Raw genomic sequence first — 13,603 nt, forward strand, 5'->3', positions numbered from 1 at the left:
CGCGCGGAATTAAAAAGAAAACTGGTAATAAACATAGCCTATCCCGACCGTAAATAGTGTAGCTTCCAGACATTAAAAGATTTTATCAAATCAGTTCAGTAGTTTTAGTCTATTGAATGCAAACTAACAACTCATATATATAACTAGCTGTCGCCCGCGACTCCGTCCGCGCGGGATTAAAAATAGATGTCAGCCGATTTTCAGACCTACTCAATATGCTCACAAAATTTCATGAGAATCGGTCAAGTCGTTTCGGAGGAGTATGGGAACGAAAATTGTGACACGAGAATTTTATATATAAGATTAGTATAGTTATGTTATGCGTTGAATAATAATCAAAAAATAATCTGGTGGTCGTCCATTGTTTGAAATTCAACTACAATTAATTTAAATCAGAACTTTATTATATTTTTGCACTTATTTAATTTATGCGCTTTAATTGCGTCCATTTTTACGTTTATTTGTTCGCGCATTTTCCTTGAAAAAAGGTACAAAATACAAACTACTGCGAATGGATCGCTTACCAAGTGCAATACTACGACCACATATCAGACAGTGTCTTCCGGAGGCTAATTAGATATCCAATTAGTTCTTTCTATCATCTACATCTTGCTTGCTTGCTTGTTCAGCCATAATTCGACCACTGCTGGGCATAGGCCTCCCCCAAAGATCGCGAAGATGACTGGTCTTGTGCTACCTGCATCCAGTAGCTACCGCAACCTTGAACAGATCAATGGTCCATCTTGCGGGAGGCCTGCCCACGCTGCGTTGACCTGTTCCTGGCCGCCGCTCCAGGACTTTGCGGCTCCATCGACCGTCCATTCTGCGGGCAATATTGCCGGCCCATCGCCACTTATGTTTACAATTCTTTCTTCGTCTATATCTATCTAACATATATTAGGACCTATATAGGAGAATTCTAATCTCAAATGTAATAATTGAAAATAATTTAAATGTTATTCGATTGGATTAATTCCCCCTGAGTTATTTAGGTTGAGGTTGAGACCCCTGAGGTTAAATTACTTGATCCAAGTATTACGTGAAAGTAAAAGGCTGTATGAAGTTGAATCATGACACATTTAAAAAAAAACTTTCCAAGTAACTTGGCTGCTCTTAATATGGCGGGAGTCGCTGTTTGGGTAAACACAAGTTTGGGTGTAGCGGAGTGTAGCGTGATGAGGCAGGAGAACACTGGATAATGCGTTATGACCTTGAGCCGCCGAGATATTTGAAAAGACTAATACATAAAGGCTCTTAGCTTAGTCCGTTTCTCTATTATTAAAGTGTAATATAGTTAAAAGGTCATAAGAGTGATTCAAAAGGAACATATATGAGATATTGACCCTTATTTATAAGAGTATAAAGTATAAATTAGGTGTTAAGGAGAAAATCATTCAATTTATCATTATTCCCTGATAATCGTTTGATAAATACTTAAATTAATAAATATGGCGATTGTAACCGGATGCATTTATTTATTCTTTGCTTTGTAGTAGACTAGTTGCTTTTTAGATATTAGAAAAATATACAAAAATGGCGTTTTACGGTAAAGTTTTCGCTGTTGAAAGCCAAGAGAATTACGATGAATTCGTGAAATCTATGGGTATGTATTAGTTATTTAATTTATCAGATATATATAATCTAGATACATACATTTCATAAAGTTATCGAATCATTAACACTATTGAATTGTTAAAATTACTTCAGAAACCTGGCATTAGTCAGATTAACTTACAGTATTGCATCATTTATTCAAACATATTAAACAAACTTCTAACTTAATTAACCACCCAAGATATGTCTAAAGTAACTGTCGCCTACAACTCCGTTTGTGTGTATAAAAAAAAAGAAACTAGCGGCCTATTTGTTTTCCATACTATGTTCGTTTATGCCAAATTTAATCAACAATCATGCATCCGTTCTGGACATACCTACTAACAAACATACATCTATATATCCAAACATTCGTATTTATAATATTAGTGACATAAGAGACAAAAATATTATAGAATTCATATGTAATTACAATAAAGCATCGACATTAATAATATATCCAAGAATAGGTTCTACAAGTGGTCTCCTATCAGTCAAGTTTTGACATTGAACATTCTAAGTGGTTTTAAGTGATTAACTTCTTTGCTTAATATATTTATCTATACTAGCTGTCGCCTATGAATCGTCCGCGCGGAATTAAAAAAACTAAATAAGTAGCCTATGTGTAGTGTATGTGTTCTTCCAGATTATGTTCTATATATGTGTCAAATTTCAGCAAGATCCCTACAGCCGTTCTGGCGATACCTTCATACATGCATCCAGACATTCGCATTTATAATATTAATAAGTTAAAGGGTGTGAGAGCTGGGCCGTCTTAACATTGGCTGAACCCCGGGGCGCTAGCCAAAGGAACTATTACTTTTAGGTGGCCTGAATTTCCTTTGCGTAAATATTATTAACTTCTACCTATGCGTCAGGATGATGTTTTTTTGTCAAAACCAACGGAGTGCATTATTTTGTACAATTTAACAAATATTTCTTGGCTTCAGGTCTTCCAGAGGAAAAGGCAAAAAGTCTATTAGAGTACAAGCCAAGCCAGAAAATTGAGAAGAACGGAGATGAATACACTTTTACTGTGTACACGAAGAATGGAGACAAAGTGTACAAGGCCAAATCTGGTGTAGAGTTCGCTGACACGTTTAGAGACCTACCTGTAAGTTTCTATTATTAAACTATGGTCTATAAAAAGAAGATTCTTATTTTTAAATCAATACATACTGTAGATATCTGTAAGTTTGTAAAAATTAAATAAATTTTTATGTGGTCAATAACTGTCTCCGTTGTATAAACATTGACGCCAAGTGATGCTCTGTCGTATCATAAAACTAATAATTTTATAATTTCCACAGATAAGATATGAGTACTTTATTTTAGGTCATAAAAGATAGTAAGCTATGCCCTATTTTATCATTATCCAAAAGGTGTGTCTTGTCAACGAACTTAAATACGTAAAAACATACGCATATTCAGGTCCACGAGGAATTAAAATCGCACTTGGTACTCATATCGCTGTTGCCCGCGACACAGAATTGAAAAAAAAAACTTAACAAATAGCGGTTGTGTTCTTCCAGATTATGTTCTATATCTGTACGCAACTTCAGCGAGATAAACTGAGCCGTTTTAAAGATTCATTAGACCTTTAAACAAAGATCCATTCATCCATACCACCTGTTCCGTACTACTGCACTACCGCCGGAGAAGCAGCGCGGGGTCCCTTCCAGACCTCACCCGCCGCCCCACGCTCCCTCACTCCGCGACCTTCAGTTGCGCTTCAGCACTCCGCGCGCCGCCACATCAATTATATTTGTCTATTTTGTACATCTTTCATCGTATTACAATCATCAGCATCCAACCAGTCTTTCATTACAACATACAGTCCACTCGCTCAACACCACCAAAATTCGCATCTTTAATATTTCAATTCAGGTCATTCAATTTGCAGGTCAAAATCACATTCAACGTAGATGGAAGTAAAGTGACGCAAATAATCAAATTCGATATCGGTTTCACTCTTACCATCAAGAAAGAATACTCCGATGACACACTTAACGAGGTAAAATAAAAAAAATCATCTACCTGCACCTTATTTGATCCTAACTGTCGTCCGCAACTCTCTCCTAGAAGTATTAAAATACAAATTAGCACCTTATGTGTTCTTCCAGATTATGTTCCATATCTATGCCAAATTTCAGCAAGATCCGTACAGTCGTTCTGGAGATAGGTTCAAAGAAACATCCATACATCCAGACATTTGCATTCATAATATTAGTAAGATAGAGTGGCGCTAGCCAAAGCACGAATTTCTTCTAGTTAGCAAGCTAATTTATCTGTGCCAGGATCATGGCAAATAAATATCCTTAAAATCTCTCAATAGTATTAGGTTTGAGTGCTTATAGAACGAAGTTATACAAAACAAATTTATAATTCTACAAAATTTTCTATTTCAGGAAATTTCCCATAGCTTGTGGGATGGTGTTGCCAAAAAGGTTTACAAGGCTCTATAAACTATGTAAATTAAATAAAGTTTGGTAATTATTACAAGACACAAATAGTTATCCACGTACATGACAATTTATTTTAGTTTTTTTTTTAATAAATGATAAAAACAATAAAGTATTTTATTTATATCTTTCCATAATAACTAAACCATGACTCTAAGAGAAGAAAATATAAAAGATAGAAAGAATAAGGCTCTTATGAAACTCAATCATATACTGCTCCGATATATGCTTTGTTCGTTTGAATATATTGGAAAGAAAAATTAAAGGGACTTACGAAATTTATTTTTATAGTAGAATGCAACATACGAGCAAGTGACCACTTGATTTCAAAAACCTGCTGACCATAGGAATTTGGAAGAAGTTAAAATTTTACAGATGCGTTACGTAATTTAAATGGACAGAATAGAGGAATAGAAAAGGAATATTTCTACACGTCTTTTTCCCAGCAAATTTACTTTCTCCCTTTCTCTCTTGAAGTAGGATATGGTTAGGAACCAGAATGGAAGAAGAATTATATATCTGATATACAAACGCGAAATTATTTCCACTATCTTCTGTGTATACACGAAGAAAAGAGACAGAGTGTTCACGGCTTGTAGCTGTTTTCTATAAACGTAGTATTGCATCGATGAAGTGAGCGGACTCTACCGCTGTTATTTATTATTTAAAATTCCTTAAAGGCAAAAGTAAAACATAATATTTGTAGTTAATTAACTTGTGACGTCATTAGACCAATTCGGATGACGAAAACTTCGGCATTCGGAAAAATCGGCATTTCTTGAGTTGGATAAGATAAGTAAGATGTAGAACTATGACTTTCCAATTCAGATATACTTAGATTAAGTATATTGCTATTCCTCTCATTATTTTGTGGTACGATAGGGATAACATATGTTTTCTTACAGATGTTTCATTAGTGGAAACAGACGGTAATAATTTATCATCATCGTCTCACTATACGTCCATACTGTGAAGCTTGGCGCCTACGCTAAGTTAACGGTGACTAGGTCATTAACCACGCTGCCCCAGTCCGGATTGACTTTACACATATATCTTTGAATTTCTTTGCAGGTACGCGCACCATCACGATGTTTTCCTTCTCCGTAAGAACGTTGGATAAATGTATTATACATATGTAAATTGAACATTGGTACATAGTGGGATTCGAACCCAGGACCTGCAAATTACAAGTCAAATCCTTAACCTCTGAGCTACATACCTTCTTATAATGCTAATAATTCACTAGTGGAAAAGGTGACTTCATTAATTATCTTATCTACATATTAATACGAATCTGAAGATAATCAAGAAAAGGACTCTGTACTTTGTATTGTCAAGGCTAAATAATATTTGTAATGCTATAATGATACGAGCAATTTAATAAACTTTAGGTTATGTTCAAGGTAAAATTTTAAACCTAATGACTCATTTTTATATTAAAAAAATAACGAGTCACTTTATTATCGTGATTAATTAGTAATTTGTAATAACTTATTATCTATACATTATCTAAGACAACATAAAAAATGAGGATCATGTATTTATGACTAATATCACACCTTTTTTTTCCAGAGAGGAATGCTTTATGCATACTCCTCGCCCCGGGGGGAACGCGGTAGTTAAGTGGGATTCTGCTCCATAGCGGAGGCATACCCATTAAACCTCTCTGTTCCTCCAACGCATCGGGACGGGGCCACGGGCACGATTTCGCTCTCGTCCGCGACCGACTAATATCACACTTAACACCTAGTTCAAATGATCATGAGAATTTTATGTGTGCAAAAATTTTGTTGTACATAATCTCCTTAGAGGTATATACACTTAGGCTATGCCTTTATAAACAAAAAAAAACTTTTTTATTTTTATTTTAAAACGCCTTTTCAGTGTACCATATTAAGTTTTTTTAAATCCACGAGAATGGAGTCGCGTACAGCAGCTAGTCCTTTATAAAAGTATACTGAAAATACACAATACTGCAAGAAAGTGAACGTGGCGTGAGTTGTTACTAAAAACTTTGTTCAATAAACGTTTTAAATTTATTTAAACTTATTAAACTAGCTGTACCCGCGACTTCGTACGCGTGAAATACAGTATTTGAGTTGCGCGCGGTACTGGGACATTACAACGTTACTTTATTTGTGGTATAAGATTTGATAATTTCATTCACTATATTATAAACTATACTTTTCCTTTATTGCATATATTTACAAATATTACTAATATGAATAAAACGAGTCTTAAATATTAAATAAAATATTATAAACAAACTAGCTGTCGCCCGCCATTCCGTCCGTGCGAAATTTAAAAAAAAACTATTAGTCGCAGCGTAATGCTATATAACCTACCGCTTTCCTCTATAAATTGATTATCCATCAAAAAAATAATTTTTCATATCGGACCCATAGTTCTTGAGATTAGCGTGTTTAAACAAACAAACTCTTCCACTTTATAATATTAGTCCAGATTATTAACTAAGATAAATTATTTAAAAAAAAAACTTGTTCTAAAATAAAAGATTTTTTCTAAAGCAATGTAGCCTAAGTTACTCTTTATAACATCAGCTACCTGCGAATAAAAGTCCCGTCGAAATCGATCCAGCCATTCCAGTGATTACTCGAAACAAACAGACAGACAAAAATGTTATTGTAGTGTATGTGCCGAATATATATTAATATGCATGTAGTAAATAGTGGTTTTTTCAATATTACAAACAGACACTTCAATTTTATTTATATGTATAAATTTTTAACACATTATGGACACACCTGTAAATAAGATAATTCGCGTGGATATATAATTCGCGCTACCATTTTGATATCTATATCAAAGAGTTTATATAGCCCAGTTATCGACAATTTCATTTATTGCTTCTTCAAATTCCGTACGAAGTTTACTCGCTAAAAAAAATAAAAAAATGGCGTTCGAAGGCAAAGTCTACGTACACGATAGAGACGAGAATTTCGAAGGTTTTGTTGCTACTTTAGGTATGTATATTGAAATTTAATCACTCCCAATCTTCTACTCTATCTCGGTTAGGATTATATTTGAATTTACTTGGCTAAAGCGGTACAAATACCTCTCGTAAGCCATGTTCTTTACGTGGCTTATGAGAGGGTAAAAGACTGGATCGTAGTCATGATGTTACAAAATCGTCGGGCTACCTTTTTACCAGACTTATAATAAAATGTGAATATACTAGTAATAAAACGTTTTGTACCAATCAAAAATCTATATATATAAAAGAAAGTCGTGTTAGTTACACTATTTATAACTCAAGAACGACTTTACCGATATGCCTGAAAATTGGTGAGGAGGTAGCTTAGGGCCGGGAGACGGACATAGGATACTATTTATTCATTTTTTCTTCGAATTTATACCTTGAAGAGCTGGTTTTTATTTAACTTACTAATATAAATGCGAATGTTTAGATGGATGTGATATGGATGGATGAATGGGTGGGCTACACTAATTCAGTTTTTTTATATATCCACTATGTATTGTCTAACCAATGCTTTTATATTAATCAATAATCATATCGATATCTTAAATGTTTTATCAATATTATTAGTATATATTATTGCTTCGTGTGAGACTAAATGTTGATTTGTAATAGATAAAGATTATTGCAAGTCTTATTTTCTCTTATCTAAAGATATTAATTCCGCGTATTTTCCACTTTAACATTCATCTAACCTTTTAAAATCATATTTTTTCTATGTATTTCATTTGAAGTATAATAAGGTTACGTAGAACATTCTCGACAAAACATTAACGTGGTTTATTGGCATCGTATCTTTTTAATTAATATCATATATAATTATGCAAGGATGCCAATTAAATCCATTATCCATCTCAAATTGCAGCGAGATCCCTTGAGCCGTTCTGGATATAATTTCTAACAAACATACATTCAAACATTCGGATTTATTATTAGTATGTTTGTGATAAGTAGATTATTCTAGAAAAAAATGACTCGTAATTAAATTACAGTGGGTTTTGATGAGTGGTCCACATCAAACTCTGGTTCTAAATATAAGTTTTAGAACATACTAGGTGTATGTTGTATGTATATAAAATGCAGCTCTTCAAGGCATTAATTCGAAAAAAATAAAGAAAATATAGTGAAAAATGAAATTCTATGTCCGTCTCCTTTCTCTAAGCTACCTCCTCACCAATTTTCAGGCATATCGGTAAAGCCGTTCTTGAGTTATAGTGTAACTAACACGTCTTTCTTTTATATATATATAGAATACTAGCGGACCCGACAGACGTTGTCCTGTCTACACGTCTTTAATTTGAATAAATTAATATGTAGTTAATATTTGATGAAAATTGTGAATCTAAACCATTCCCAGATCCCCTTGAACACACACAAAAAAATTCATCAAAATCGGTCCAGTCGTTTGAGAGAAGTTCAGTGACATACACACTCACAGAAGATATATATATAAAGATGAACATATGCAGGGAATTAATTAAAACCTATTAGCTTTTATCCATTTATTAGTCGATTCTGTGTCGTTAGGTTAAAATCTCATATCCATAGTTTTGAAATAATAAAAATTTTCAATATTAACTTTGACAATAGATTACTAAAATAATGAAATACTTCTAGGCTTAACTGAGGATAAACTGGAAAAACTAAAGAACTACAAGCCCAAGTTCAAATTGGAGAAGAATGGAGATACTTACACTATGACGTCATTCTCTGACAGTCGCAACAATGTCGTCACTTTCAAACTCAACGAGGAGTTTGACGAAGCGGTGATGGACGGCCGTGCTGTAAGTATTAAAGTCTTGTAGTTCTGACTGCTCTGACTCTAATTGCTATATAGATTTAATTAAAAAAATGAGAATTTAACATACTGTCGCCTGCGACTCCATCCGCCGAAAATAAAGAAAAAAACTTAATTCGTAGTCTATGTGTTCTTCCAGGCTACGTTCTACATCTGTGTCATTCTGGAGATACCTTCAAACATCTATCCATCCATCTAAACATTCGTATATATAATATTAGTAAGATCTTTCACTGGCTAACAATGTCATTCATTTTCTATGGTTTTATTTTTAAATATTTCACGCTAAACAAACCAACAGGTTACCCTAGTTCGGTTCTTGGTTTACTATTCTTCAGATAATATTGTTTTGTAGACCTCATTGAACTTGTTATAATTAATTTTATGCCTTTTTCAGGCAAAGACAACCTTCACTCTGGATGGTAACACCCTTACGCAAGTCCAGAAGTTCGAAATCGGCACCATAACAACAAAGAGAGAGTTCTTTGATGACAAATTGATCGCGGTAAGTTTTTTTTATCTTTTTATATTTTGATTGAGACCTTTTACTACTGTCCAATATTATTTTATTTAAAAAGTTATTCTTATGAACTCCTGTCTTAATAATAATAGCAAATAAACATATCTAAATATTTCAATGGACAAAAGTATCAGGAAAATTAATAACGTTCCATCGAACGTGTCTAAGGTGTTTCATAAAAGGATCTATGACTTTTTGCTTAAGACTGCCGAGATCATATTCATCGGAAATTTATTTTAAACATAAAGAAGATTCAAAAACACAAAAAATGAATGTTAATTTTAAAATTATACGTCTATATAAATGTTTTTTTTTTATTATTTTTTCAGACAATTAACAGAAGTGGCTGGGATGGTACTGCCGTCAGATACTACAAAGCTTAATGATTATGAAATGAATTTAATCCATAATTTATTTTTATTCTAATTTTTTTGTAATTAAATTTTCCAAATTATACACATGCAAAACTTTTTATTTCTTTCACCCTTAATAAATCTCGGGCCTACTCAAGACTGTGTAAATAATAAATAGATAATCATGAAAATAATTTAATAGAATAGTTAGCTGCTATTTTACAATTTACGAAATTAAAATATGACATGTTTATTTGCGAAGTTCAACTGCCGTAATTACAATACTGTAGTCACTGAGTATGTTCCCTTTGGTATGGATTTTGTAGAAATAATACCATTTAAACTATAATAATTTATTCGATTTATTGAAAAATGTGCAAGTAATTGACATTAGACATAGACAAGAACAAGAAGAGATGACGTCACGTCAGTGCTGCCACAAAAAGAACAACTAAAGTGATTAGGCGTTGTTTAAACCATGATACTATGTGCGGATGGGAAGTGGAAGTAGATTTTCCAGTATGAGGACATGAATGAGAAGGGAAAATATTATCTTTCTGTGCATCATCTTCGATTAAAGGTAGGTAACGCATCTGCAAGTACGTATGTCTATGGGCAACGATCGTCTCGCTATTTCAGCGATTTCAGTATATCTAGACAAGACTAAGATTCCATAAGCCACGTGAAATCGTCTGTTCCACAGATTTTTGAAATTCGTTATGGAATCGCTTCGTAACGAATGCACTTTGTCAAGCCCACTGGTGGGTTCGCTCGTTTGCCACATTATGATATAAAAAAAACCATGATAATAGAAATGCAAGTGTGACATATTTCTAAAATTGCATTTTCCTCGTGTACTTACTGCAATTTTAAGCAGAGCGTGAACCTCGGACATTATAACCGGTCCAGACTACGGTTCTGACGTAATCGATGTTTCGCTTGCGACAGCGTTAGCGCTTAGTGATGTCTATTTACGTTCGTTCACTTCATTCATCATTCATTCCTACTGTCATTCATCGATAAATTTCCTTCCGGTTTCAAATCTGATTCCTGCCTCAAATATATTCATTTGTAGGATAAATTACTAACATTATAAATACGAATGTTTGGATGTATGGATGCATGTATTGGATAGCTGTTTGGGTGAATGGATGTTTGTTAGATGGATGGATGCCGATCAAATTTTGCAAAGATCTAGAACATATAGTAGGCTACTAATATTTTTTTTCCCACTCCACGCAGACGGAGTCATGGGCGCCAGTTACTTAATTAATATAAACACAACTTTACAAACGAATAGCAGTGGATTTAATCATTTTATTGTATTTAAAAAAAAAGTAAAAAATACGTTTTTTTAAATCTATTAATTTCGACGTTATTGTTTACGCTGGTACAACTAGATGTGTTGGGCTATGAAAACCAGTTATACAGCGACGGAATTCAAAAATTGGAACAATTTGAAACTGGATGACCTACTTTTTTCTTTCTTTTTATATTCCAAGCATAGATTTAAACCTTTACATATATTATCATACAAGTTTGACTTCTTATCTAGAATCAATTTTTGAAATGTAATTATGTACTGTAAATTTTAAGCACAGAGGTAATTTACCCCAAAACAAAGGTCATTTTTCACCTTTCTTTTATAATCCGAATTAGGTATATACAGATTAAATAATAAATACTGTTATTTATTCATGGATAATATATTATTATGTAAATATCGGTAGTTTTTATGAAAAATATTTTTATTGAATTATTAGTAAAAAAAAATATTTAATAAATTAAGTCCGCTGTTTATAGCCGGTTTAATGGCCCGACGGAGAAAGGGAAATGCTCGCGGGTTATGCGGTACTGATTATTGTTGCATATTATGCTTTAATAATTTTATGGTGTGTTATGTAAGACAAATAAATTAATATAAATATTTAGTCATAATTATAAGGAAGCATTTATATTACGTCTATGATTATTCTTCTTCTTCGTCGCAGTCTTTTCAGACTGGTCGTGGTCAATTATCAGTGACCGGCTCCATGAGACGTCGCCACTCCTCCCTCGCTGCCTTTTTAGCCGCTCTGTTTTTTGACGAAACATCTATGATTTGTTAGGAAGATAATCCGAAAATGTGGCAGTTAATTGACGCAACTCAAGCCCTACTTTTTTATATCATTAGGTGGCAAACGAGCGAGCGGCCACCTGAAATCACTGAAATAGCGAAGTGACCGTTGCCAATAGACATACGAAATTCCATATGCGTTGCCTACCTTTGATCGACGGAGGAGAGGATGCAATGAAAGATAAAATATTTTCCCTTTCCATGCATCCTCTCATCCGGAAAGTCCACTTTCACTTCCCGTCTTTTCCTTATAACAAAAAGTGTGGGAAGGGAAAGAGGACTAAATTAGGCCTCCGGGACGCACGCTCATCAGACGAAACGCGGAATTGCTTCCACTTCACGCCTGTCTTCTGTGTGGTCGTGGTATTTCACCGGGCGAGCCGGGCTAATTCGTGCGAAGATGTTAAAGCGGGCTCTACCACTGTTAAATGCTAACACTCTACTAATATGTCAACGTTTATGTCCCCTTACAATTTATTTTGACACTGGACTTTGTAACGAAAGCACGTCATTCGCGCCAAATGATTCTAATTAATACCGTCTAAAAGATTATAGATAGGGGATAATTAAAAAAAAACTTGGCTCCCCAAAGTTTTGGTCACATAGGTCAATATCTAAATCCAGTAGCATGGCTATCCAAAGGTTATGTATATATTTAAGTAAATAAAGGCTAGGTATTAGTAATCCAAAATTCTTACATAATTACCTCTCAGTCGTTAAATAAACAATTTCAACATTTTGCGCAATATCAATCATTTTGCAGGTTACAAAAGTTAAAGTTCATGTAAGACATATATGAAATAAAAGAGTTATTTGGTAAATGATAAAAAAGCCCGTGAACCTAAGTATTTGTTATTAATCATAAAACTTTTACAAAATTTATTTCTACGATTGTTTCTACATTATATTTCTGTTCTGTTATAGTGTGTCTATTTAAAATAGATTTGACAACTGACGCCTATAAAATATCGAATTAATTTTCTATGAGCATTAATGTTGTACTTAATGGACGGTTGTTATACGTCAAACCGTGGCGCACAACGAGTAACTGTAAACTATCGGAAATCGGTCTTATAATAAAATTAATCAAAGAAATGGGTAATATAGTTTATGTATTTTAAAACTTTTTAAATTTATTAGAGTTAATTGGCTATCTAACGCATAATTACTAAAAAAAAATCTTTTCTGTTCGTCAACAACGTTTGCTTTAATGTTTTATTTCTTTATGTCGTTATGAAGGATAAAGTAGGTATAGAAAGAAACATATTTATTTATATTGTAATTCAAAAACAATAATCCCGAAATTTTCGATTGTAAGTTCTTTAAGAACAACCATCGAAATTCGATTATATTCTTAATCGATTTTATTCAACCCATATCTAGTGAATTAGTTATTAGAACTAGGTCGTCGGTGGCTCAGGGGTCAAGCACTTGACTTGCAATCTGCAGGTCCTGGGTTCAAATCCCGCCATGTACCAATGTGTTTTTCGATTTCTGATTTACATATGTACATTTATCTGACGTTCTTACGGCGAAGGAAAACATCGTGATGCAACCTGCACATGTCTGAGAGCGGGTTCAAAGATATGTGAGAAGTCAACCAACCCGCATTTGGCCAGCGTGGTTGACTATGACCTAATCACCCTTAATTTAGGGTAGGCTCCGAGCCCCTCGGTGGGGACGTATAGTGAGCTGATGATATCTAGTGAATTGTCAAACTAATCTATCTTAAATAGACACACTATAGCCTAGTATAGTGTGTA

General features: G+C 33.8%; 2 protein-coding genes across 2 annotated transcripts; both read left to right on the forward strand.

Annotated features, from left to right (window-relative positions):
• The first annotated feature begins 1,458 nt into the window (after window positions 1–1,458).
• LOC106118045 (uncharacterized) lies at window positions 1,459–4,096 on the forward strand. Its single transcript, XM_013312604.1, has 4 exons — window positions 1,459–1,603; window positions 2,544–2,707; window positions 3,497–3,607; window positions 4,002–4,096. The coding sequence occupies exons 1-4, from the start codon at window positions 1,534–1,536 to the stop codon at window positions 4,056–4,058; spliced, it is 402 nt and encodes a 133-aa protein (XP_013168058.1). The 5' UTR covers window positions 1,459–1,533; the 3' UTR covers window positions 4,059–4,096.
• Window positions 4,097–6,906: 2,810 nt separating this feature from the next.
• On the forward strand, window positions 6,907–9,804 carry LOC106118046 (fatty acid-binding protein-like). Its single transcript, XM_013312605.1, has 4 exons — window positions 6,907–7,039; window positions 8,671–8,837; window positions 9,249–9,356; window positions 9,701–9,804. The coding sequence occupies exons 1-4, from the start codon at window positions 6,970–6,972 to the stop codon at window positions 9,752–9,754; spliced, it is 399 nt and encodes a 132-aa protein (XP_013168059.1). The 5' UTR covers window positions 6,907–6,969; the 3' UTR covers window positions 9,755–9,804.
• The last annotated feature ends 3,799 nt before the right edge of the window (window positions 9,805–13,603 follow it).

This window comes from Papilio xuthus, unplaced genomic scaffold (assembly GCF_000836235.2).
Source record: "Papilio xuthus unplaced genomic scaffold, Pxut_1.1 DF827679.1, whole genome shotgun sequence".
Classification (NCBI taxonomy): Eukaryota; Metazoa; Arthropoda; class Insecta; order Lepidoptera; family Papilionidae; genus Papilio; species Papilio xuthus.